The sequence below is a fragment of the Xiphias gladius genome, chromosome 3 (assembly GCF_016859285.1).
Source record: "Xiphias gladius isolate SHS-SW01 ecotype Sanya breed wild chromosome 3, ASM1685928v1, whole genome shotgun sequence".
Classification (NCBI taxonomy): domain Eukaryota; kingdom Metazoa; phylum Chordata; class Actinopteri; order Istiophoriformes; family Xiphiidae; genus Xiphias; species Xiphias gladius.
The window spans coordinates 6,523,836-6,549,137 of record NC_053402.1 but is presented as its reverse complement, the minus strand read 5'-3'; the positions used below and the strand labels follow the sequence as shown (position 1 = coordinate 6,549,137).

Below are 25,302 nucleotides of genomic sequence, written 5' to 3'. Positions count from 1 at the left end.
TATTTTGACTTTCCTACCCTGTCTGTGGCTGTCAGCCCCAAGCCTATTTTTTCCTCCTGCATTTATATAGTAGATCTTTAAAAAGAGGTTATAGAGTAGTTTTATTTTTCAAAAAGGTAATTTTCCTCAAACAGTTAGGTACAGTAGCTTTTAGCAAAAATTTGTCCAACAGGAGTTAATAGTTTAATTTTTGGGTACTATTTTCAGTCACAGATTAATACACATTTCTATGGTGAGTAGCAAATGTGTAGACTCATTGCTGTGTTTCAATAGTTTTGGACAACAATGGAGCTCTATAGCACAGAGGAGTAAGCTATGTCAAGCTTTGGCGGCACAGACAATCCTTGTCAATGGATCAATTCAAAATGAGTCCTGTTTTTTTCATGGAATTAGTTGTCATTAAGTAAAATATAGAAGCCTTCTCCATTAATAAGAAAAAAGTTGAAAAACATTTTGTAATGGGCCAAATATTAGAGTCATGTGAAGAAGAGGATCAAGACAGTGTTCATAAAACTGCTACACTGCCCATGACGAAACACATGGCAGCAGCTGCAAAGATGACAGGCTATGTCAACTGTTCAAGTGGCAAAACTACCAGCCACACATCTCTGCAAAAATTTCTCTTTTCTGTCTCTTCTTTGAACTTTCCTTCTTTAGATGTTGCATCCTATTCATTAGACTATTTATACTCCAGTTATGACTCTCATAATCTCTCGCTCATTGTGGACGATGGTTAAAAAAAAGCAAAACTCACAGTGGCATCTGGTTGCTATTTGTGTCTTGTGTCTAGCTCACTGTTCCACAAATTCAGCCTCAGAGACTGTAGCAACAATGGCTGCAGTCTGGATTACATTCTGACGGGTAGGCTTGTTTTTCAGCTACCTTGCTACTACCTCTGTATCTCCCTCTCAAGCAGGTAATAATTGTTGTTTTTCTTCCCTGTCTTTCTCACTTTTATGGTCTGTGGGCTGACAGACCAGACAGTTCACTGTTGAGGGCTATATCGAGGCCAAGTGCACCACTGCTCCCATTTAGCCTCAGGCCTGTGCTCCCCTTACACCCAACACCACTCCCGCAGCACAACACAGAGGCTATCACATGACCTCTGTACGGTGGCGGGATAACTCATCTCAAATGCCTCAGGTGTAACCACAATCAGGTCACACAGTCCAGGGTCTTCTGTTTTTCTCTAGTTCAGTTTCTACTCAAATAGCTTGTGTCAACCTCACCCTTTCTACTTTGTACATAATTTTGCTACACAAGATTATATTGCTACCAAGTGCTGCCATCTCTCTTTTGCTGCCTCCTTAAATGAAGGCCTGGTCACACCAGAAAGTCTCATAGCAAAATTAAAAATTAAAAATCTGCACATGGTGAGCCACTGGTAGCTGGTAAGCAAAACTGCTAAAATGACAACCAGTCACAATAGCTCACCTAGCTTCTTTCAGTTTTCTCTGTACTGTGCTGATCCCTCCCTGGCATTTCTTTTCTGGACTGCACATTGTCTTATTGAGTAAAGAGTTTTACTGAAGAGGGGGAAAAGCTATTACAGCTCACAAGCTTGCTAACTGTCAGTTAACAAGCTTGTTAACTCGTCGGTATAGGTTCTCACACTTAATTCAAAAGATGTATCTGTACCATCAACTCCTGTCTCATAACCGTCGGCAAGCTTTTTTGTGGAGCAGTTTATATTCTGAAAGAGGAGGTTAAATAAAACTGTATGGTGACACACTGCTAGCTGGCTATGATAGTTTAGTGCTTTTTGATCTCTCAAGGTCTCCGTTCCCCCAAAGGTCAGCAGTGTCAATATTATAATATAATTTTGTCAAAGGATTATTTATATGTTCTTTTTGTTCACCCATTCACTGATTCATTTGTTTATTGAAATTAATCAATCTCTTAATTCCATATCGATTCCTTCAATTCTAATAAATTGTGAAGCACTGTGCATCCAAGTTTAACCCAGGTAAAAACTATATAAAAATAGTTTTACCTACTTAATATCATAATATTGCTCCAGTAATGTATTTCTTGTCCTTAAAGGCTGTAATACAATATACTTATTTTCTGTCTTTCGTATTTGACTGTTCTAGTTGCACCTATTCGACGATCATAACCACACTACTACTTTTTAATAGCTAAGGTTCAAGTTTCAGCTGAGAAAATAATTTCATCAAAAGTCCTGAAAAAAATGAAAATTTACAATCTACAATACTGTGACAACTGGACAAACTCCATCTGCTGATGAAAATCATGTGATGTAATCAAAAAGCTCTAGAATAGCTACTTATAATGGACCTTGTGGTGAGATTTTTTTTTTTTTTTTTTTTAAATCATGTGATACTTAATCACCTACCCCAATTTTAAATCAAATCAATTATGTCTGAAAGTGTCAATATCCAAAAAAATATCATCACATTTTCAGTTTAAGGCTCTAAATCAAAAATATCCCATTTGATTTTGTCACTATCAGTCCGCTATACTTCTGTTTTGCTCTGCTGATTCAATGTGCAGCTTCTTCTTGTTTGTCTCTTTTACTTCAGAGAGTTCTTTCAATGACAAACACAGGCTAAAAACTACAGTCTAAGCTATTTCACAAGCACTGCTGAGCCTCAATGCCAACTAGCATTACAAAACTACTTTAGCAACCAATCAATGCTCACTTCTCAGGCAAACACATGGCTCCTAAATGGCTCCCTTCCTTTCTGACCTTCCTATCCCCGAGTCATACTGACAGAATTATCATTTCCAGATTGAATTAGGATATGTTGCTCTCTCAACGTAACACCATTTCTCTAACTTGTCCTTCTTAGCAACACATTTTTCAATCCTGTAATACCAACAATCCCTTAAAGCCCTAAAACACTCGCACAACCAGATTAGAAAATGCCAAAACGTAGCTGGACACAAGTAACCAGTATAACCAGCAGTTAGTCTATCATTCACCTGTTTCCCTGTATTTTTTTTCTTTATTTTTTTTCCTTCTCTGGAATGGTACCATTAAGAACTAATCCTCTGAAAGCCTAGTGGGTGATGAGCTATATAGCAGTAACAGCTGGTGTTCACATTGGTCAGTTGAATAGAAATGGGCCCTTAGAGTGACACAGAAACACAGGGAGTCATGGCTCCACACTTGAAGGGATACTTTAAATTTTGTGTTTTTTTTTCAGCATTGGCATTTAAGTTACCCGCATTCCTCCCTGGCACTCATTGGGACTGCTTGACTGCACCCTAATGAGTGAGCTTACAGCTAGATGCAACCATTGCCTTTATTAATTAATGCCATTACGATGTCCCATCAGTGCACTGAAGCTGTAATGCAGCAGTTATATGTTTGTCTTCTGGTATTTGGGGGAGAGACAGATTCAAGCAGGAGTGACTGGATTTTGGGGGGTAGCATATGTGTGTGTGAGCCTGTGTGGGTGACTAAGGGCACTAATGCTACCCTCCTAGAAGGTCAGAGATGCAGTGAAGTCCACAGTCTCCTAATCCTATTATCCATAGCCGTGGCAGCTGGAGACACACATTATTGTGAGTATGATGAAAGACATCACTCTGTATTATAACACGTGTGAGACAATCAAAAGACCTTGGCCAGTAGCCCTCTTATATGAGTTTGCTCAAAAGTCTTCAGATACCATTAAAGAAATGGACCAAGTTGCTTCCACTCTCTCGGATGATCAATAAAAAGTTAATCTGGTGTTGCCTTTGCTCCTGACCACCGAAGGAAGAAGCAGCAGCATCTCTGACTTGCAGAACTCTTACAGATGATAACGACAGGAAACCAACAGAAATAAAGAATTCAAGAGAGGGCAGCTGCTGAGTGTATAGCTACCTCAAAGTGTAGGTTATGTTATAAGCTCAGCACAGAGCTCACAGGAGGCTTGATTTGCATTCCTTAAAGCCATCTGAAGGAGAAAGAGGGCCAACAAATAAACAGGCTGGAAATCGATTAATGCAGGAGCGTCAGTGGCAGGAACAGGATAGCGAGGGCAACAGTTAAGCTGCATTTTACACTGATGGCCTTGTTCTATGCATATAGGGATAATGTGTCAGAGGGAGCAGCGATGGAGGAACAGAGAAAGAACAGAGGGTCATTTCAGTTATTTTCCTCAGTGAATTCAGCAGTCGTGACCTCCAATAGGATGAGTGTCGGCAACAGTACAGCCTTAATTAGCTACTCAGGAGGAATAAAGGGAGGAGAGTGATCAAGCGAGCTCAGTCACCACACCAATGTGCCTCGATCCACTTTGACAGGTTCAGCCTACCATCATTACCAACATGGCCCCTTGATCTCAATCAGCTGTCGCTCACCGGCTGTCTGCTGGCAAGCAGTAATGATGACTGAACCCTTGTCCTCGCCACAGATGGAAGCTGAATCAGACCTGCTCCAGTGCAGCTCAAGCAATCATCTAGGCATTATAGATTGAGTTATGAGGCCATAAACACATTTAAATACTTCATCAACTCTGGTAACTACTCAATCAGGGAGAACATTTTGTCTTTTTTTTGTCTCTGTCTGTATTACAAGCTTGTGCAAGGATTTTGAAAGACGTCAGTGTTATGGGAAATGCATTCTGAAATATTTTTGGATCTTGGCCCCAACTAGAGATTAAAAATCGGGATAACTTATCCTGTGTTGCTTCTATTTTGATTATTTTTTTTATTAATATGTCACTTGAAAGTCCCCTAACTATGTGGAAGTGCAACACTAAATTGCTGGAGTGTTCTTTCAAATGTGCTGCTCTTATTTACAGGAAGTTTTTCAAGGATTATCCTGCTGTTGAAATAATACAAAAAGCAAACATGTCTGAAAACTTCATAGCAAAATAAATGTTTCATGTTTTCTAGGTGTAAACTGAAGTAATTTGTCCTCATGTGTGAAGATTTTTGGAAATATGAATAAAAACAAAATACTGTTGAATGATACATATACACTTTAGTGTACTAATAGGTAAGCTCCTCTGGTACAAGATAGACACATGGTACAAATGCAATGAAATTATAACAGTTACAGTGTCAAATTGTCAGTTACACCAGCAAACATTCCACAGCCATGCAGCACTATAATGAATCAAGTTCTTTTTTTTTTTTTTTTACCAAAATGTCAACACGCATGAAGTATCTATTTTTGTAGGTATTAGCACCCAGCCAGAAGTTATTATTATTCAATATTTCTAAAGCGACAGAGATAAATATTGAATAACTCAAGGATGTTGGTTTAGTTACCTAAAATATTTTCAATTATTACAATTTTCATTTTACACTATTGAGGAATGGAATTTGAAAATGGCAAACCCCTTTTTAGACTAAGGCCAAAACTGTGTTTCTATGACATACCCATTGGTATAATGCAAGACTTGATGATGCACTTTGACCCATATTATCTGTTACTGTTGATCCTCATGCAATGTGGCTTTCCAAGAAATATGGCATGCATCTTCCCTATTCAGGGAAACTAATAAATGTCAAGGAAGAAGTCAGTTTTCACTCACAACAAATGATTCAGCAGTTTCACAGTGTCAAATGAAATCTATAAAGGATGGTGTGTGAGTGAGCTAATTTCTGGGGAAAACATTTGCCACTGCTACACTTTCATACAAGTCATTCCTGCTGGCTTCAGGAATGACTTGTGTGAAACTGAAACCACACAGGTTGTAGATAGAAACAAGAAATATGGGTGGTTTCTGATGTAATTACATGCTGTCACACACCAATCACCAGTCTTGTTTGTAACTATTTCAGCTTTGTAGACCTGTACCAAACTGAAGTATCATAGTATCAATATCCAGTGCGTATGCTCTCTGCAGCAGTTTAACCTTTTAACATGGGTTACTAACCACAGAGTCTCCTGGCATGAGCTGAGCTGAACCAGCACTCAGCCTTTATTTTTTAACATTTTCCTCAGATTTGTCCTGGGTTGGACTGACACCAGGGTAACTGTAACCCAACCCATCTAAATTAGACCTGACGCTCTGACACCACAACACCCTCCATTACTCACCCCTGACTACCTGAGGGCAACTACTGCATCACAAATGGGAAATCATTTCATTTAATTTGGGAAATCTATATCTGTATCATGGCTACAGTAGGAGCAGAGACTGTAGTGGATTTTTTACTTGTGAAATAGTGTCTACCCACGTTTGTCTGTGAAATAGAAATGTTATAAAGTCACATTAATAATGTAACTACAGTCTTCTGTCCTGAAAATACCACTTATTTCTTTTTGTCCATTGGCTGATTTTATGTATGTTGATCACGGACTGGAGGTCACAGTAGGGGCACAGACATTTAGAGAGGCAGCAGCAGAGGCAAACAGTCTGATATTTTATCCATTTACTCCAAAACACTTTAATGTGTGCATCTGCCTTTAATGTGTCATACCGAGTCTAACTTACTGTGAGTGGAAATCAATATAATGTTGGAAAACAATAATGTTGAAAAATAATATATGTATATTTTTATTAAAGTGGAAGGTCACTAAAGGAATCCAGCCATCTACACATGAAGAGCAGTTTACTCACCCTGGGAGATAGAGCTGATGCGATTAGTTGATGAGCAGCAAATTAATCTGCAAATATTCTGATGATCTATAACTCTGATTCCAGCTTCTCTTATGTGAAGATTTGCTGTTTTTCTCTGTTTTGTATCATTGTAAACTGAATATTCTTTGTTTTAGATTTTGTTTGTTAGACTAAACAAGACATTTGAAGGTGTCGCCTTGGACTCTGGGAATTTCTGATGGATATTTTTCACAATTTTCCAACATTATATTGATTAATTGATTGAGAAAAATAATATATGTATATTTTTATTAAACTAATTGTTAGTTACAGCTCTAATGGGTAGTACTTCTCAGTCTGTGAAAATATTAGTATACTGTCTTCTGTGAAAACTCTGGCTTGAGCTTTTGCTGCATTCATGGCAATTGGGTTTCAGTTATTACCAGTCTCTGACTTGTAAATGCTGTTCATGTCAACAAGCAAGTTGAAATTAAGATTGAAAAAATGTCTTTCTTTCAGAAGCTCTAATATGTCCGGCTTTGAAATTAATTATATATAAGAGCTTGAAAAAGCACACAAACATTTTAGTCAGTCTGTTAAAAATGATTAAACTGGCTTGAGTTGTTGAGTGACGTTAACGTCCACCAATCACAAACGTTGAAATCTTTCCCATCTCTACCCTCTGTTCCACATGAGTGTGGCATTGAAGACAGATCTGTTAAAAATTTTATGTGTGAAGTCTGAAAGACATGGGCATTGTGCAGTTTCATTATGGGAACTGTAGGATCTAGCATTTTTGGAACTTAACCCATACAAGGGACCAAAAGTGAGGATATCTGAGCATATGAAACTTCAATATGGATCATTCTTTTTTTTAAGTGTGTCTTTTGCAAATGCCCCATCGTAATGGAAGGGCAACGAAAAATTGCCGGATTAACTCCTTAAAGAACGATATCACTCATCAAATATCAACAACAAGGAAAGTTTTTAAGATTATTTACTTCACAGACATACTCCCATCACTACAGATATCAACAAGAGTCAATTCCAAATCTCCAGATGTTTGCCTCATTGCATCTTTACATGAACATGAGCGCTAATATGCAAATTGACATGGCAGCTTTAACACAGTAATGAAAAAAGTTGTGAAACTCACTTGTAGCTCGTTATTAGCCATCATGTGCTTCGCAGACAGCCAATTAGATGGCGAATCCAGATGACTTCTATCAATGTATGTCTCACTTTACGGCCGTCGGATCATTGTAGAAATTACAGCTAAAGTCATCCAGTGGTCAAATACAAGGATGAATGTCCTGAAAAATAATAATTACAAAAAAACATTCAACTGTCCCGGTGAAGGCAGACTGTGATGTACCGAGTTGCAGGAAGAGCAAATGAATAAAATGTTAACATCGTGACGTTTGCAGATACGACGGAGGGGCAGGTGAGCAGAGGAGAGAGGAGGAGACCATCACCTCCTGAAAGCAGGATTTCAACTCTTGGACTCTGATCTGCATCACACAGTGCACTGTGTCCTGTAGTAGTGTGAGAGCGATCGCTGCTGCAGGCTGTCTTCTCATCCTCAGTTGTGGAAAACACTGTGAGGAAACCCGAAACCCACTAGGACTCACGAACAGACTCTCCCCTGACTGTTAGGGGAAACTAAGGCCATTTTCCCCGCGGCGGTACACTCCTGCTCGGCTCTACGGGGAGCTGAGAGCCGGTGGGTGATGCTGCTGGGTAGGAGGGAAAAAGTGTCATGTTAGTTTAAGAATAAAAAATGCGACTTCCGGTTCTAACCTTCAAAGTAAAAAAAACCTTCACCATAGGGCTATATATGATATACCGGTAGTCCAGTAATAGACGCATAGGTCTAGCTGTGTATGATCTCTGGTGTGGGCACAAACCACATTTTTACCTATGACCATACTTTTATCCAGTTAACATGAAATTAACACAGTAAGCTCCAGAAAAAAAATATTTTAATGCTAACTGTTGGCAAATTGCTGCTTAGCAAGCTACGGCACACACAGTTCTTATGAGCTAACATTATGTGAGTCATAAGGCTCAAGTTAGCAAAGTCCACGAAACTGTTGGGTGCTCATCCACTACAACAAATACTCACATGATAAACAGCTACTGACTGGAGCTTTTTTTTGTGGTCATTCGAACATACATAACACATTTCAACTTAAAAAAAATGGTTACAGTATTTTTGACAGAACTAAACTACAGTTCATCCTACAACAGGGACGATATAACATTATAGCAGACTGGTGATACAGTTTGGGTCACACCATTGAAGTCTGCAGGGGCCCTGCTAGAAGGCAGCAATGTTAAACACAAACAGACGGTGTGGAAATTAGTATACAAACTCTTTACAACCCATTACATAATGTATGTCATGCAAATTAGTGAGTAAAAGTAAATGAAATATACTTATTGACAAGTGGAATTAGGCTGACTCTATTACCAGCATCACACTCATACCCCTCTTCGTGGACTCACGGTCCACTATTCTCAGGGTTAGCGGTTGAACCCCTAGCGCTTCCGGTCCAGAGTCCTTAGGGAAGACGTGGTCTGAGAATGGGTGAATGAGATTCAAACTTTAATTGTGTTTTGGATTAAAAGACTACATAGATGCACTCTCAGTATCTTTGCTGTGTCTGAATTATGCAATAAGATAATTTTGGCTTTTGCAAATTTGTGCAGACTATGTAAACTTCTGCAGCTCTACACAATTAACAGCATTAATGTTTTTGTACTTAGTGTAATTGACTTCTCTGGATGTCTTATAGGAGTTTGGCCATTATTTGTGCTATAACAACCCATAAAGCCTATTCTTTTATTTGGCAGGTGGACTTAATACTCTTATTTTGAAACCAATATACTTCTTCCCGTGCTGTTATTGCGGCTCTCTGTAGGTAGCTTGATTTAGATGGGATACATGTAAATGGACGCAGATCTCTGCGGCAGCCGAGCGCCCTCCTGCTTCAACCTGAGACCTGTTGATCGCATTTGAACATAACCGTACAGTATATTGGCCTGTTGAGAAAGCAAACGACGAAAGCTAGCGAATGTTTTAGCTTCACTGCTACTAAAGAGGGTGTCAGTTTACTGTATTGTTCAGCTTACTCATGTATATTTTAAAAGGCACAATTTAATTTCAAAGTAAACATTCAAGGGAATAAATTTCCTGTTTTTTTTTTTTTTAATGAATGAGAAAGAACTGGGCCAGATGAACCCACACAGGGGCCCCCTTCATGTTTAAAGTTGATGGAGTGCCCCTTTAAGATGTCATAAGGTAAGTTGTTCTATTCAAGAGAACTTCCACAGGCTGAACACTTTCTCTTTGGGGGTTTGGTGTTTACTAATGGCAGATAAATCTTTCCTGTCTGCTGTCATAACATTTAAATATCAGACTCTTGCATTTGTTCTCTTCTGCAGTGTCAGATGGCGCTCAACTGCGATCAGTAAATCAGCACGAGAGAGGAAACTCAACCAGCCTGCACTGCACATTACTACAGTGGATGGATGAATGAAAGCCTTATTGCCACAAGAGCAATTTGCCATGCATAAGATGCCTGCAGCAACAATATGACCACTGTATCACCGGATTCTCTCAGACGTAAGGGAGACATGCCCCAAAACATATGCAGGGAGAGGAAATTCACTGAATCACCCACTAACATCCATTCATTACACTGTCAGTAAACCAAAACAGACTTTTGCCAAGAAAGCCACATATTGACAGTATTTGTCATTTAGGAGCAGCTTGAAGATGCCACATTTCTCACCCTTTAACACTATTAACAAAATTAGTTTGACAAAGTTTGATGTGATTTCTCTATGCTGTTTATGTTTTTCTGCTTTTTGGTGTATTGTGTGTTTTTCTGGTCCATGGTCATGCTCTCTACAAACTAAATTTCCCGTATCCAACAACAAAGTATTCAACTGAATTCAACTGAGATACATGGGATCTTGCATTTGATTGACCTCTGACCCCATAAGGTAGATACTACTAGATGCTGTCAAATCTATCATATACCATCTTAGGTTTTTGTAGTGTGCATTAGAGGTTGATGATCTGTCAGAGGGTCAGTACTGTGCAGCAGCATCATTACCGGTATATTTTCACCAAATGTCTGAATGTAAAGGTGTCAGTATCCAAATGCAAATAAAGTTGTAATTTGTTCAACACAGTGGTAGAGTATGTTTGCAGATCCTTCTCTTGAGTACATTACCAATACAACAATATAAAAATACTCCATTGTAAGTAAATGTCCTGTCTTCAAAATCCTACTTAAGAAAAAGTACAGAAATATTTTCATAAAATGTAGCCCACTTACAGTTTCAAAAGTAGAACCACTGGTTCTGCAGAAAAAATGCTCCTGTGACTGAGCAGTTATTAACCCTACTTTTTGTAAGGAGTCACAGGCCAAAAAGGTTGGGAGCTATTGATTTAATTTTAAACAATGCTTTGTATTTTATAAACTGAATTTATGTTTTTTGTGTAATATATTAATCTGAACAGTAACTTGAAACTATAGCTGTCAGATAAATGTGGTGGAATATAAAAAGTGCAGTATTTTATCTGAAATGTAGTGGAGTAGAAGTATAAAGAAGTGTAAATTGTACTTAGTACTTGAGTGAATAAAGTACTTAGTTACTTTCTTGCACTGGTTAAACAGACCAAGCTCAAATAGTCTAATTTTGGATACTCCTGAGAGAGGATTTGGGCTTTTTTTTTTTTTTGAAAAACAGTGTTTAAGGAGCTGATGACTGTTACTCAGAGGTGTATCAGGAGGACAGGTATGTGTCATTGGAGGAATGCATGTAAAGGTACTCAGCCACTCAGAAAGCACGGAGCATCATCTGAGCTGCTCAACATCTGAGACACATCGCTGCAGGAGACCAGTTTCGAATTATCATGTACTTTACTTGTCACTCAGTTCACAGTTCACCATTGAGAACTGTCTGAGTTTGGCCCCAATTTCCTGCAATATATCTAAAACAAACTCCCATCATTAGTATAACTTTCCAGAAATATTTTAACCAGCAGCAAAAAAATCTATAGAGTGTCACCTTTTCCTTTCTTTATGTTAGGTAGTGTGAAAAAAACATGTGCAGTTAGTTGCTGTTGCCACTTGGTGTTTCTTTAAATCTTAACATGTCTATATTATTCTCTGTGTATGTATGGCATTAGTCCTGACAGTAGAAGGACTGGTACTACTATTTATTTTATTCTGACTATTCTTCCATGAAGCTCTTTATTAACACTGCTTTAATACTCAAATGATACTCTCTATGAAGCAGACGGAAAAAATGTTTCTGGAGCTCTTCCTCCCTTATTTTTCCCAGTTAAGTGTGCATTAATAGTCTAAAATACTGTAACACCACCATCGACAACAGATTTCAAACAATTTTATTTCATACACTTTGCAATGATTTTTCATATTTAACACTGAAAATAATTTGGGAACTGGCACAACACCACACCAAAAATTGCTGCAATACAGGAGAAGATGCTGGCAAACATTTACAAAACAAAAATTAAAATATTAATGATGTAAACACTCATATTGTATACTAATTGTATTTAATGAAAATGAATTGCAAAGTTAAATAAAAAATATCAATGTAAAGGAACTTGAGGCACCACAGACTATATAAAACAATATAGGTTCACATACTGTATAGGTCCAAACTCATAAATGCAAGCATTATTATTGGTAGATGTTTTTGCTCAGCCCTGTGATAGACTGGTGACCTGACTCCAATGTCAGCTGGGATTGGCTGCAGCCCTCACAGGACAAGCGGTATAGGTAATGGATGAATGGGTTTGTTTGCTTCCATATAATGATATACCTCCTAATAAATTAGTAAAAACTTTTAGATATGATAATATAGCAGCATAGAACAGCAGTGCCTACATTGATTGTTTTTACACAAACATATTTTGATGGAACATGAATAGTGTAGCTGCAGTATAAATAATGTAGGAAAATGTATTTTGCACATGCTGCTTTCAAATGTCATAAATATTCATTTGGGATTCATGTAACTCTTCAGATTCATTTAAAATGTGCATTTTACTAATAGTAGCAGTAAATAAAAGTAAAAGGTATTAGATTATAGATCTGAGTACAAAACACATAGATCTAATGATTTATTGTAAATCAACATCATTGTGACATTGTAAAATGAGCATAAGGTCAGTATCTCACTCATGCAGCCAACAGGTGGCAGTGTTTTTTTTTCTAGGATCTCAGACCGACCTCACTTACCTTGTACAGACACAAAGAAATACATAGGTGCTTTTTCTCTACACACAAGACATTTAAAATCATAGTGACTGATGTAAGATATCCTGATATGTGCTGGTTACCTGATTTTTACTGTTACGAGTATCAAACATCTTTCTGATATATTGCGAAAATCACAAAACAGCAAAATATATGGACTATGCAGAAACTCTTAACAGTCATATATTATCGTGAACATATATTAAGTATTAAACATGGGCTGATTGTTGGTACTTGACTACCCCCCTCCACCCTCCACCTGCCCAATCCCCTTAACCCCTACCAACTGCCTTTCCAGCTTGGCACATTGTCTCCTCTCAGACATCTTCCTTTCTCTCCCACCATGACATCATTGGTAACCTCGGAGACTCCCTGAATACTGGCCGACCCAGGAAATGAGATTAAAACTTTGGAATGTGAAAGGGAAGACAACAAATGCACCACCAGCGCCACCCCCTTGACCAGCGCCCTCACCCCCACCAGTCCAGCACCCTCCTCGCCTTCTCTCCCTTCTCCCTCGCTTTGCAGCAGAACAAGGAAGGTCTTCTTGTCCGTCATGGCCCCCCTCTTCCTCCATGACTGACATCTCTATTAGTCCATCAAAACCTGGTTGTCCAGTGAAGTCACAGTCAAATGTACTGACCGGAGACTGGGTGATAAGGGGGGTTATATCACAGCATCATCTTCCCACAGGCTTACCACACTACACACTCAATAGGTTGTTTCACACTTCACCATGAGGATTTTGGGTTTATGAGTCCACAAACTGTAACTCTGTTAACGGTACTGCCACTTACCTGATTAAACTCTTTGGCCCACACAGAAAATATAAGAAAAAAAAAAGTGCAATTTGTCATAGCTCAATCCCTCTTTTAAGAGGGTGACCAATATTTGGTCTCAGGATCTGGTTGTGTCACATGTTATATAAAAGAGACTAACAGTGGAGCGCTGCTCCACACAACACATGACAACAGTGTTTCTAAAGCAGTTACAGTGCATTTCAGAGTAAGACAGTGCTTTTAAGTGCCTCTGGTAAGGAAACACGCTCTAATGCGAGGTTACAGTAGGCTATGTGATCTGCATTGGTAACAGTAATCAATGACACAGTGTATCTACAGTGTATTTGTTCTAATAATAAGGATGTTGGTCCTGGATCAACTGGAAGTCAGATTGGTGTGGTCATATGATTATCTGACTGGATTGAATTAGTGATTGGATTAAAAACTTTATGAAGTGATAACTATTCTTATCATTGAAATCCCTGTATGGCCTAAGATATGACTGCGTTGTGTGATATGTTTTACAGTAATGTTTTTTTGTAATTGTTTTAAGTATAGATACAAATCTGTCACCAATTTCAGTCTTAGGGTGGATTGCATATTTACAATTAAAGGAATGGCTCTTCATTTTTGAGACTATGCTTATTGGCTTTCTGGTGGAGACTTAGGTGAGAAAATCAATCCAACTCTCATAACTGCCTGTTAGTTTAGCATAATGACTGGAAATGGGGAAACAGTTAGTGTTGATCTGTCTTAAGGTAACAAAAAACAACCTCCTCTAACACTCACAAATTAACACATTTTATCTTATTTCTTAATCTGTATGAAAACATAAGTGTAACTTCATGTTTTATGGGGGGTTATGTGCCCAACTACTTCTTGGCCAATACATTATTAGATAAGCACCCCCCCAATATAATGGGCACTTGTTGTTTTTGTAAGGCTGAAACAAACAAGATATAAAATATTAATTGGTGAGATTTAGAGGGGCTGGTAGGCGTATGCTGTTACCTCTAGACAGAGCCAGGCTAGCTATCCCCCCGTTTCCAGTCTGAATGCTAAGCAAAGTTAACTAGCTGCTGGCAGTAGATTCATACTAAGTGTACATTCATGAGAGTGGTATCATTCTTCTCATCTAATTCTCTACCAGAAAGCGAAAAAGCGTATTTCCCAAAATGTCTTGTTGATAAATCTGTTGGTGGGTTGTCTTCAGTGCTGGGTCTCCACCTCCACCACGGTCCAGTGTCCAGGTGGGGAACTGCCCCGACTGTCCGGGGAATAGCTGCTGACGGAGGTGACTGTAGCGGCAGGAGGGCTGAACTGTGGCAGCATGTTAGGCCACATGCTGCTCTCCAAAGAGCTTAGGGTGCCTCCTTTCCCAAGAGGGAGGAGGAGGAGAGGTGGGCACCCCCCATCTCCAGACAGCATTAAGGTTTGGTTGATGAGCTGCTGCCCCATTTCCAACTTCTTGTTCCATTCCAGTTCCTGTGGTGGCACTGGACACAGATGCCTGTGGAAATCCTGTGTGACGCGCTGGGAGGATGGCACCCTCTTCCCTACTACTCGTTTGTTCCTGTTCTGCTCTCCTTTGGCGTTTTCCTCCTCATCGCTGGTCTCCATGGCTTCATAGATGGTGCAGAGCCCTGAGGATAGGGAGAGTATGACTCCAGTCGGGCTCCTCCTCAGCTGCTGCTGCTGTTGGATCTGTTTCTGCTGCATACGGTACTGCTGTTCCAGCTCCAGCTGCCACTGCAGAACCTGCCTGCGTTGCCAGTGCTCCTGCTGCTGCTGCTGCAGCTGCAGCCGGAGGAGCTCCCTGCGCTGCTTCTCCAGCTGCTTCTGCTGCTCCAGCCTCAACCGCTCCTCGTCCAGCCACTGCCTCTTCTGCCTCTCCTGCTCTTTACGGTGCTGCATCTCTCTCAGCTTCTGTTGGTGATGCTCCAGCTTCCTGAGCTGCTCTCCACCAGTGTGACTGTTGACGCTGGTCTCTATCAAAGGAGGGGGGGGTGCAATCTTAGCAAAATGTGCTGCAAGAGTCACATTAATGGGTCTCCTGTTGCCTGGAACCAATGCCAAGTAGTGTCCATTGGCTATAGAAACAGTGGTAGTGTGATTCTGGTTCTGGTTGTCTTCCTGTGAGTTTGTTTGCAGCTTGTGGTCTCCATCCACTTCATCTCTCTTCTCGTCTCCTGCGAGACAGTTAAGATCACTTGGTGCATCCATTAGAGATGCATGCATCAAACAGAACGGGTGTAACAACAGGGGCCAGGAAGAAGAGGGTTCAGGAGAGATCTGACAAGAGGGCGAATGTATGACACAAAAAGAAAGGGGTTCTCAAAATAAAGTGACATCCATGACACAGGAATACTGTATACTGTATCAACAAACCATGAAACAGGAACACATCATAAGGTAGTTACTGCAAAATGTTTTCCCTCTAAAGTTGCATTTCCTTTAATATAACCATGTTTCGCTGTGATTGATTTAATAACGTAAACTACAGTACATAGGTACAAAACTCTTTGGCTTTGTGCTCTTGGTATACATTGGCTATTGTGCAAGACAGCAGTCATAAGTACACAGTACACTACAGACCACAGGTATTTGAAGGGAAAATTGAACACATAGGAAATAAAAAAGACAGAAAAATCACACAGAATTGACTATACTATGTTAATAAAAATATGATAATGTACCTTACACCTGTTTGAATAACTAGTCTTGTGCCATGCATAATCACGACGCCATGAAAATGATGCAGCTGATTCACCTTATTTTGGGTGCCCCTATGTAACTGTGTATTTTCAAAGGGCAAGAAATTATGTCCCAAAACACAAACCTAAAACAGGGCTTACTGGTGTAAGCCCTGTTTCAGGTTTTTGTTTACATCATTGTCGTGAATACAGTATATTACCATTTAGAAAACAATCAAAGCTGCACAATTAGAGAAGTTTCAGATAGAGGGGTGTGTGTGATTTTGATACAGGGGTTTGGAGTGATTCCATGTTAGGGTTTTGATGAATAGGAGTGGGAAGGTCTGAGGAAAAAGGCATGAAAGGGAGAACAGAGTTTGGTCTTCTTGAGTTTCAACATTCAGATGCATTTATGTGGCTTGTACAGAGCGGAGATGGTCCAGTATGTCTGTGTCGTGTTTGTCTATGTGCTGAATGTGTGAGTGGAACATTCAGGAGGATGCAGACAGATCTGAGCAGGTTCCACCTTGTTTGAGTGTTTGAGGAACCTGTGCATACAAATCTTGAACAAAGCAAGTAAGATGTATGGTGCATTACCTGCCTGATTGCTGATAAAGGTACCCTGTAAAGTTTTGGACCAGTAGAAGTGCTATGGAGTAGTATTTTTACTATTGGGTCCCTATTTTGTTTGTACCAGTATGTGGGCTGCAGGTTTTACGTGATTCTAAATTGACAGTTGGTGGTGACAATGCACGAACAAATGTAGCAATGTGTCAACAATGGTGAAGAAGAAGACTGCTAGCTAGCAAACGTGGATGTAAACAATGTAGAATTTCAAATATTCGGCTTTGTAAATGTTTTGTGAGAAGGTAAATACCTCAACACGTTTGTTAGAGCTCAAGGATACACATACTGTGTTTTGCTAAAAAACACTGACTGTAAACATGTTTTTCTACACACGAAAACTCCACCGGGCACCTTTAAGTGAGCCTCACCTACCAAGCATGTGTTTTCAATGTGATGTTATTCAACTAGTGCTGAATCTGAAACATTTCATAAAGGCATAAGCATGCTGGAAAACAGGGCACTGGGACACCATTTGGATTACCTCTTTGATTTCGACCAAAATTCTATTTTAGATACAACATTGTACAATGTTGAATCAGTAACTGTTTACCAGTTATTCCCATGGTGAAAAATGGGAGATGCCATGGGAAATTCGTTGTGCAAACATACAAATACAGAGCAAGTCAAACACAGGGACGGTAAGTTCAGGCATGCTGGATCCATAGGGAAAATAAGAAACAGGAACAAAATGCCTTGCAATGATGTTTTAATGGAATTTTGAAAGATAACCTAGTGTGAACCATTCATTTATGAACATGTCCAGTGTAGAGCTGTTTCAAATTCAAGGTAGTACACAGTCTTTTTGTTAGTTAAACATGCAATATACTGTTGAAATAGTAAACCAAACGCCCACTATGAAAACGTTTCAGCGAGTGTAAAGCTGTGATAGTGATGTAGGACAATGCAGGATCTCATCACAAATAATAGGCTAGTTGTTATTCTCTTCTGGAACACAAATGATCAGCTAACTGAGGCTTGAAGCTTAGCCACTTAAAACCAAACGCCTGAAACACATACTGTACGTGACTGCACGTTATATACCTTGACGACCTATGCAAAGAGCGCAGAACCTCTTGAAGCACACAGTAAAAACTTCACCAACTGCAATCTAATATTTCCATACCTACCTCAACAAATCTGTAAGGGCCAAACAGCCGTGTTAATATCTAGCCTTTATTTTGATAGCTAAAAGTCTTGAAACAAGAACACAACCTTTTAAAAAGGAGCATGTGACTATTGCTATTGTGCTGTTGAACATGAAGCATTTGTACACAGGGTAGGAAGGACCAGGTTTCAACAGAAAAAAAAAACAAAAAACAAACAAAAAAACAACAAATAAGCAAATACAAAACAAAAGAAAAAAATCATTGACATTTGTTCGGTAAAAACAGTAGGATAAATACACAATAAGTCCATTTCATTCCATCTGTTTTTTTGTGTGTTTTTTTTGGATTTTTCGGTTTAAAAGCTCAGTCACATTGGACCAATCAGTCAATACCCCATCAGGAGCTACAAATATGCAGTGTTACTTAAAAAGAACATTCTACTAGAAAATGGTAGTAGCTATTGTACATAAAGGAGTTTAAGCCATACACTCATAAACTTGACTATAACAGTATGAAAGAGGGAGGCTTGCTACAGTCATTTTTCCAGTCTCCTTTGTTCATTTTTTAAAATCTTTCCCTACAATCTTGCTCTCCTTGCTCTCCTTTTTTTTTCTTTGAATCCCATCTAACCCAACTGGAGAGAAAACAAACAACAGGTAAAAGGGGAGGGTTTCAGGGAAAAGGTGCATTCTGGGGGTAATAGGAGGGACTTATACGTTACCTGCCAGAAAACTATCAGTCTTATCACAAATGGTTGAGTAGTATGGTGGCTGGCTGTCACTGGTGTCTCCAGATCCCTGAGCACCAAGGTGATGACTGGGCTCCAACGGATCGACTTCCCCCAGGTGGTCTGCTGCAACCTTTCCCCCTAGCATGTAGTGATGCTCATCTAGACTGGGCTGGATGTCTCCCGGGAGGCCCAAAGGCATCAGGTCCACAGGTCTACCCAGCAGGTCCTCTGCCTGGGCAGCAGCAGCAGCTGATGGCAGGGTCAGCTCCTTGATGAGGGACGGGTCCTTGGCCTCCTCAGGCAGCTGTTCCTCATTCTCTAGGGAGAAGATCCCTGGGCTCTTTCCGCAGCTCTCGGCCATGGAGTGGGCGTTGGAGTTGGATGTGGTGCAGTCGAAGCCGTAAGATGCCACAGAGTTGGCTGACTGAGGGGTGGCTCCGCCTCCGTCCTCTTCACCCTCACCGGCGGGTGTGTCTGCTGCCTCCTCATCCTCCTCAAGAGCAGGCAGATTACAGGTGGGAGGAGGGCTTTCAAATCCAGCACTCTCATCCATCATCATTGGATTATCTGGGTCGTTTATTTGCATCTCACCCTCTGTATCACTGGCCTCATCTCCTGAGGTGGAAGGGGAAGATGGAGCGGATGCTGGAGCAGTTGGGGGTCCTGTTCCCAGGACCTCATCGGCAGGGAGTGTCTCAGCCTCCTCCTCTTCTCCATCGCCTTTCTCCAAGTGGATACCCAGGTCCTGCTCCATGTCAGGCTGGACTGAAGCAGGCACTGGGGTCTGCTGCTTGTCCGAACGGGACTCCACCCCAGAGCTGCTGTCGTAGTCTCGTAGTTCCTCTGGTGTGCTTGTCTCGCTGCTGCTGTGGGCATTCAGACCTGTGCCACTCAGAGTGCTGGACTGAGACATGCCTACAGCTGGAGCAGCAAGTAGGACATGAACGTCCTCGGTTGAACCCCTCATCTCCTCATGGACTGATTGGTGCTGCTGGAGCTCTTGCTCTGACTGAGGAGCAAAGGAAGGGGCACTGCTGTCCAAACATGCCTGGGCAGCTGACTGAGTTGGTGTTTCAGATTCAGCTAAATCATGGTCAGACACTGGGCTGGGGGAGGAGACAGAGAGCAGCGAGGCTGGTTGACCCCAGGTATCAGAGAAGGGGTTGGTCTGGCCCCAGGAGGAGGCTGGGGGCATGCAAGGCGGAGGAACAGAGCGATTGAGGTTGTCTAAACGCTCCTCCTCATTGAAGTCATCTTCATCTACATTCCCACAGCTCTCTGTCACACCTTCACTGTGCATCTCTACATCTTCATCATCCTCCTCATCTTGTTCCTGCTGCTGGAACACCTTGTGATGCTCCTCTACTCTCTCTGAACTCAAGTCCATATCGTCCACCCGCTCATCCTCTTCATTCTCGTCCTTCTCTTCTTCGTTGGCCAGGGTTTCCACGTTGGGAGAACCCGTGAGATTACCATCGCCCTCAGAGCCATGGAGGCTTGAGTTGACCAGGGCGTCTGAGCTCTGGGTGCCCTCCAATATTGCGGTGTGCTGGGTGCTCCTGAGGTCAAAGACTCCCTGCTGCTGACTGCTAGTGCAGCTGCTCACATCCGAGTCCATCCCAGACAGCAGTTCGTCACCATGCCATCCTACAGAAATGCCAAAGGTTGAGGACCTTACTTGGAACTCCTCAGAGGGCTGAGACTTGCTCATGTCAGTGATCATGGATGAAGGCCGATGGCCTAGTCTCCTCTGCTCCTCATCTTCATCCTCTTCCTCCTCTTCATCATCCTCATTGATCTCTTCATCAGCCTTTTCCACAGCCTCCTCCTTTTCATGAGGGGAGATCGGGTCCCTGGGGATGAAATTATCCATGGATGAGGCACCCAACAAGTGAGGTTGTTTCATCATATTAAAGGCCTCTTCAGATGGAGCTGCAGAAGTAGGCATATAGAGGTTCTCTTTCTCTACCTCCTCCTCCTCTTCCTCCTCCCTCAATCCCTGTGCCTCAAAGTGTTCTTTATTCTCCTTTTCCTCTTCTGTCTGGAAGTTCATCATATTGACTGCACTCTGGAAAGCAATATCATATGATGCCAGGGGCACGTTCCTGTCCCAGGGATCAGCCTGGATATGCATCTCCAGCAGACAGGAGGCATTCTCTTGCTCTCTAACCGGAGAAACAGGGCCTGGTGGGGAACAAGGAGGAGACATGACAGTAGTTCCCAGGGAAGGAACTGAGTCGTTCGCAGACTCCTCGAATTTGAAAAGGTTGAGCTGGGCTGACATCTGAACATTGGAGGCTGGTTCATGGACTGGTTCAGCTCCTACTTCTGGCTCTGCTGACTGCTGAGACAGTGGTTCTACAGGGGGTTCTGGAGATGTTTCTTGCACTTGGTCTGAACTTGGTTCCTGTACAGGTTCTGGTGTTGGTTTTTGTAGTGGTTCACGTACAGGCTCTGGTGTCGGTTCTCGTATGGGTTCTGGCGTTGGTTCACGTACAGGCTCAGGTGTTGGTTCTAGTATTTGTTCTGGCGTTGGTTCACGTACAGGCTCTGGTGTCGGTTGTCGCACGGGTTCTGGCGTTGGTTCACGTATGGGTTCTGGCGTTGGTTCACGTATGGGTTCTGGAGTTGGTTCCCGTATAGGTTCCGGCATTGGTTCCTGTGTGGGTTCTGGTCTTGGTTCACTTATGGGTTCTGGTGTTGGTTCTTGCACTGATTCTGATGCTGGTGCAGAGACTGGTTCTGGTGTGGGCTCTGAAGTTTTTTCTTGTACTGCTTCAAGAGTTCCAGCGGGTGGCTCCACAGGTACTTCTGCAGGAGGTTCTCGTTCCTCTGGCCCGGCAATGGCAGCTGCTGCAGTAGCGATAGCTGCTGCTGCAGCTAAAGCAGCGGCTATTTCCTTTCCAGGTTCAGCAGCTGTTGCAGCTTTGGGGCCACGTTTCACAGGAGTTGGAGTGCTGCTGCCCACAGTTTTCTTGGGGCTGGAGGTCTTGGCTACAGCTGCTTTGGAGCCAAGTGTTTTGGAAGCATCCTTGGAAGGTGTGGGCTTACTCTCTTGTGTTTTGGACCGGTTAGGTATTTTTGTGTCTGCAGCCTTAGTAATAGTAGTAGGCTTTTTGGCAGTGACGTCTGATTTTGAAGCTGATTTGGGGGTCTCAGGTTTTGCTGACTTTGTTGCGGATGAAGGGCGGGTAAGGGCAGAATCTACTGACTTTTTGGCTGCTGGGGTAGCTGGTTTGGTAACATCTGTAGGAAAACAGAGCACAAGGAATAGTTAAACAATGTTATAATGAAAATAAAACAGCATATTATAATCCACACAAAAGACCAAAACTTAACATTTAAGTTCTCTGTAGTAATATGTAACTGCTTTCACATTAAATATGAAAACATAGATTTGAAACGTAGAGTTTTATAATCCATAATTTTAAAATGCGATACATGTGCTTGTGCATTCCTGCTCATGATATTATTTATCTATTTATTTTTTAAACCTTTTTTCACAGGGGTTGAGTTTCTGGATGTTTGTGATGCCGGCGGTTTGCCACCAGAGGGGGTAGTGGAGGTTAGTTTGGAGGCAGCAGGCTTGGCAGTGTTGGAAGGGGTTTTAGGGGTAGCAGGTTTGGCTGTAGCTGGGGAGCTCTTGGTTGTGTTGGTAGTGGGTGCCCGGTTTGAGCCTGTTGCTGGACGAGATGATGCTGATGTGCCAGTAGTGGGCCTGAAGAAACAAGACAAAGAACATGCTTAAGAGAGACATAGTATAGCATAGACTTCTGGGTCTGAGAAACAAAGGCGGCTAAATGTGTATTTGTTCTTTTAAATCATGGATTTCTCTATGCTGGTCCACTCTAGGCTTACTTGTATGATAATTTAAAATCCCTGTGAGACGGACATATTTAAATGATTTCCCTTTTTACAAAATACAAGGGATGAAGATTAATTGAGGGTGAATCAAGCGTTTGAGTTGTCAAGCCACTCACAGGTAGGGGGAAACATCAAATCTCACCCCAACTTTGTGCTGGTCAGCTCTGTGCTGTAAGTGTCTCAGAGTTAGCAAGACAGGGACCAAGACTGTGACGTCTCACTTGTTAGTCACTGCCAGAAGATACTCTAAGAAACAGCACAGTTTGTAAAGATTGCAGGACTAAAACAATACATGGGCATGTATGTTTTCCACCTCATAAGGAGAGTGCAGACCGTTCTTAATGGGTAAATGAGCAGGCAAGGCCCTGACCTAAATAACTTTCCACTGATGCGGCATCAGCTCACATCTACGTCTCGCCCCTCTGTATGACACCCTGCCTTCCAGCATGGCTGATCAGAACAGCTATAAATTTATTTTGCCTTCAGACTTGTTTGGACAACACGTCGTACATACTAGTTCTTTTCTAGCATAACCTGGCCCTTAGTGTATCAGTATCTGAAACACTGGTAACATCAGGGCCATGCCCAGCTCAGTCTTCAACAACCTCATGAAAAACTCCCATGAGGACCTATGAAGTGATGCAGTTTTGAAGGTGAGTCACAGAGGATCCCAGTGAGGCGTCCCAACCCAAGTCAACCCTGTCCCTGATCTCATATACCCTGTCCCCACAAGGGAATGACACTCCGGGCAGTATGCATCAGCCTGGCTGCTCTGGCAGCCTGCCTGGCCCAGAATCTCACTTCTATGTAACGTCTGAGCAAAGTAATCTACATCTAGTAGTTCTGACAAGGCTGTGGTGTTCAATCTCCTGGGCCTGTGCTACACTAACTTCCTGTTTCTAAATAAAGAATTGAGTTAGTACTGGCAGAAAGAGAACAGTCGACGAGAGAGAGGTAGATGGAGAGTGAAGATGGCTAGGACCATGTTAATCTTTAAGACTGAAAGGAGAATAAAAATAACTTTTGTGAAGTAGTGCGTGCTATCCATACCTGGCAAATTTAATGGAATACAGTTTCATAACATGAAATAAGATTAAAACCAGGGAGCAACGGGTGGCAACACAATAGGGGTGTGGTCATGTCAGAAGTTCAAACAAGCTTTTACAGTTGATCCACATTATTTTGGGTAGTAAAAAGTGTGTTACTGATATTGACATTGTTGGATCATGTCAGTATTACTAATATGAAACCCTTCCGGCTATACAAAACCACTTATAGACTCGTGTGATGCATTGACTGTTTGTGGGAGACTGTGTCTACTTGAAAATCAGAAAATGCTGATGAAGAAATTTGTGAGTAAATGTGCTTAAGTAGTGATAAAATGTAAGAAAAGGCTGCACTAAATCCTTGTCTGAACTGCAGAGCTGGCTGAGGAAAGTTTAGTCTGAGCAAATAAATTGAATCTAAAATTCCTTTTCCTGACATGCTCTACCACAAATCTTTATCTCCTAAATTTAAATTGGGAAATAGTGACTGAGATGCTAAGATTTTATGCTTAAAATTGTAAACAAGATGTCAAAATGTGAAATGAGAATAAGTTCTGTGGTGCTTGAAATAGAGAGTAAAAGATAAAGAGAAATTACAGTAAAGGAAAATTAGGAGAATTAAATGATACAGAGACTAACATTAGAGATGGAGTATGCTGAGGGGATATTCAGAGAGAGTACTCACAATAATCTGTCTGATAAAATAAATATGGATCATTCAAAACGGCAGGAGTACTTTAAACAGCACTGGAAATGAACCAGGCCTCTGAGAAAGAAAGAGGCAAGAGGGAGATAGAGACCATGCAAGAGGGAGAGAGATGGGAAAGGGGAGGCAAATAATATTCATCTGATTACACATTATCTTATATTAGTGTCTTATTGGAGAAGGCAGTCTACACAGGTGAAATTATTACTATCTCAGTATTGAAGAAACTGGGCCACAATACAATGAGATCTTGTGTGTTCTGAGATTAGATATTGTTTTACAACACTTTGCTATGGTGACAATGTCTGAATAGAGTGATGCATTGATGCTTGAATTATTTTAAGCTCGCATTCATTCTGAATGACAGAGAAGACTGTTATTGGTTATTGGTTATTGGAGTATTTAAACGAAGCCACTTCGCGTCTATATTTACCTCAATGTGCAGCTTGTATCAAAGGAAAAAAAAAACATGTTCATTGTTCATATTTCACCACAGGCATTGCTGAGAGAAATAACACTATAAACTGGGGTTAAAGCAAATGTTCAACAGATAACCCAGAAATGCACTATAGCTGAAAAGTCAGATCACTGATGGCTTGTTGCTACAAGCGCACTGATGTACACAGCAAAATACGTAAAGTTCACCTTAGCTTTATTGCAGCTACACATTTTCTCAATCTTTGCAGCTGAGAAAGGGTTACTGTGTATAAAAACATGATTGCCTGCCGGTGCTGCTTTATTAAGATACAACGAGAATTAAGTTTTGATTTAAATAATAAGATGCACCATGAAATGGGCAAAGGAGTTAGCAGGAGCTAACCAAGAATGCAGGCAAACATCTTGCCTGCAGCAAAGGCGACAATCTATGGTAGAAGGACCTCTCTCTTCTTAAGACAAGTAAGTAAATTAAGTAAGTAAGTAAATTAAAAATGATGCTGTG

At 41.2% G+C, this 25,302-nt stretch overlaps 2 protein-coding genes and 1 long non-coding RNA gene across 7 annotated transcripts in view; 1 reads left to right on the top strand and 2 right to left on the bottom strand.

Moving 5' to 3' along the window:
- Window positions 1–9,063, bottom strand: part of pkn1b (protein kinase N1b) — a 36,881-nt gene extending 27,818 nt beyond the window's left edge. Inside the window, exons 1-2 of one of the 5 annotated variants that reach the window (XM_040118952.1) lie at window positions 8,946–9,063; window positions 7,663–8,239 (exon numbers count right to left, since the gene is read on the bottom strand). In XM_040118952.1, the coding sequence (XP_039974886.1) occupies window positions 7,663–7,686 (24 nt within the window). In that variant the 5' untranslated portion in view covers window positions 7,687–8,239; window positions 8,946–9,063. Of the gene's footprint in view, window positions 1–7,662; window positions 8,243–8,631; window positions 8,792–8,945 lie in introns of those variants that run through there. The other 4 variants (XM_040118970.1, XM_040118963.1, XM_040118934.1 and 1 more) reach the window with 4 other exon arrangements.
- Window positions 9,026–10,682, top strand: LOC120784849. Its single transcript, XR_005706514.1, has 3 exons — window positions 9,026–9,096; window positions 9,734–9,810; window positions 9,954–10,682. It is a non-coding gene; the product is annotated as an uncharacterized LOC120784849 (long non-coding RNA).
- A 7,927-nt stretch (window positions 10,683–18,609) lies between these two features.
- wu:fb95e10 (nucleolar protein dao-5) overlaps window positions 18,610–25,302 on the bottom strand; it is a 28,377-nt gene continuing 21,684 nt past the window's right edge. Inside the window, exons 4-5 of the mRNA XM_040123700.1 lie at window positions 22,241–22,464; window positions 18,610–21,992 (exon numbers count right to left, since the gene is read on the bottom strand). Coding sequence (XP_039979634.1) covers window positions 18,727–21,992; window positions 22,241–22,464 — 3,490 coding nt within the window. The 3' untranslated portion in view covers window positions 18,610–18,726. The remainder of the gene's footprint in view (window positions 21,993–22,240; window positions 22,465–25,302) is intronic.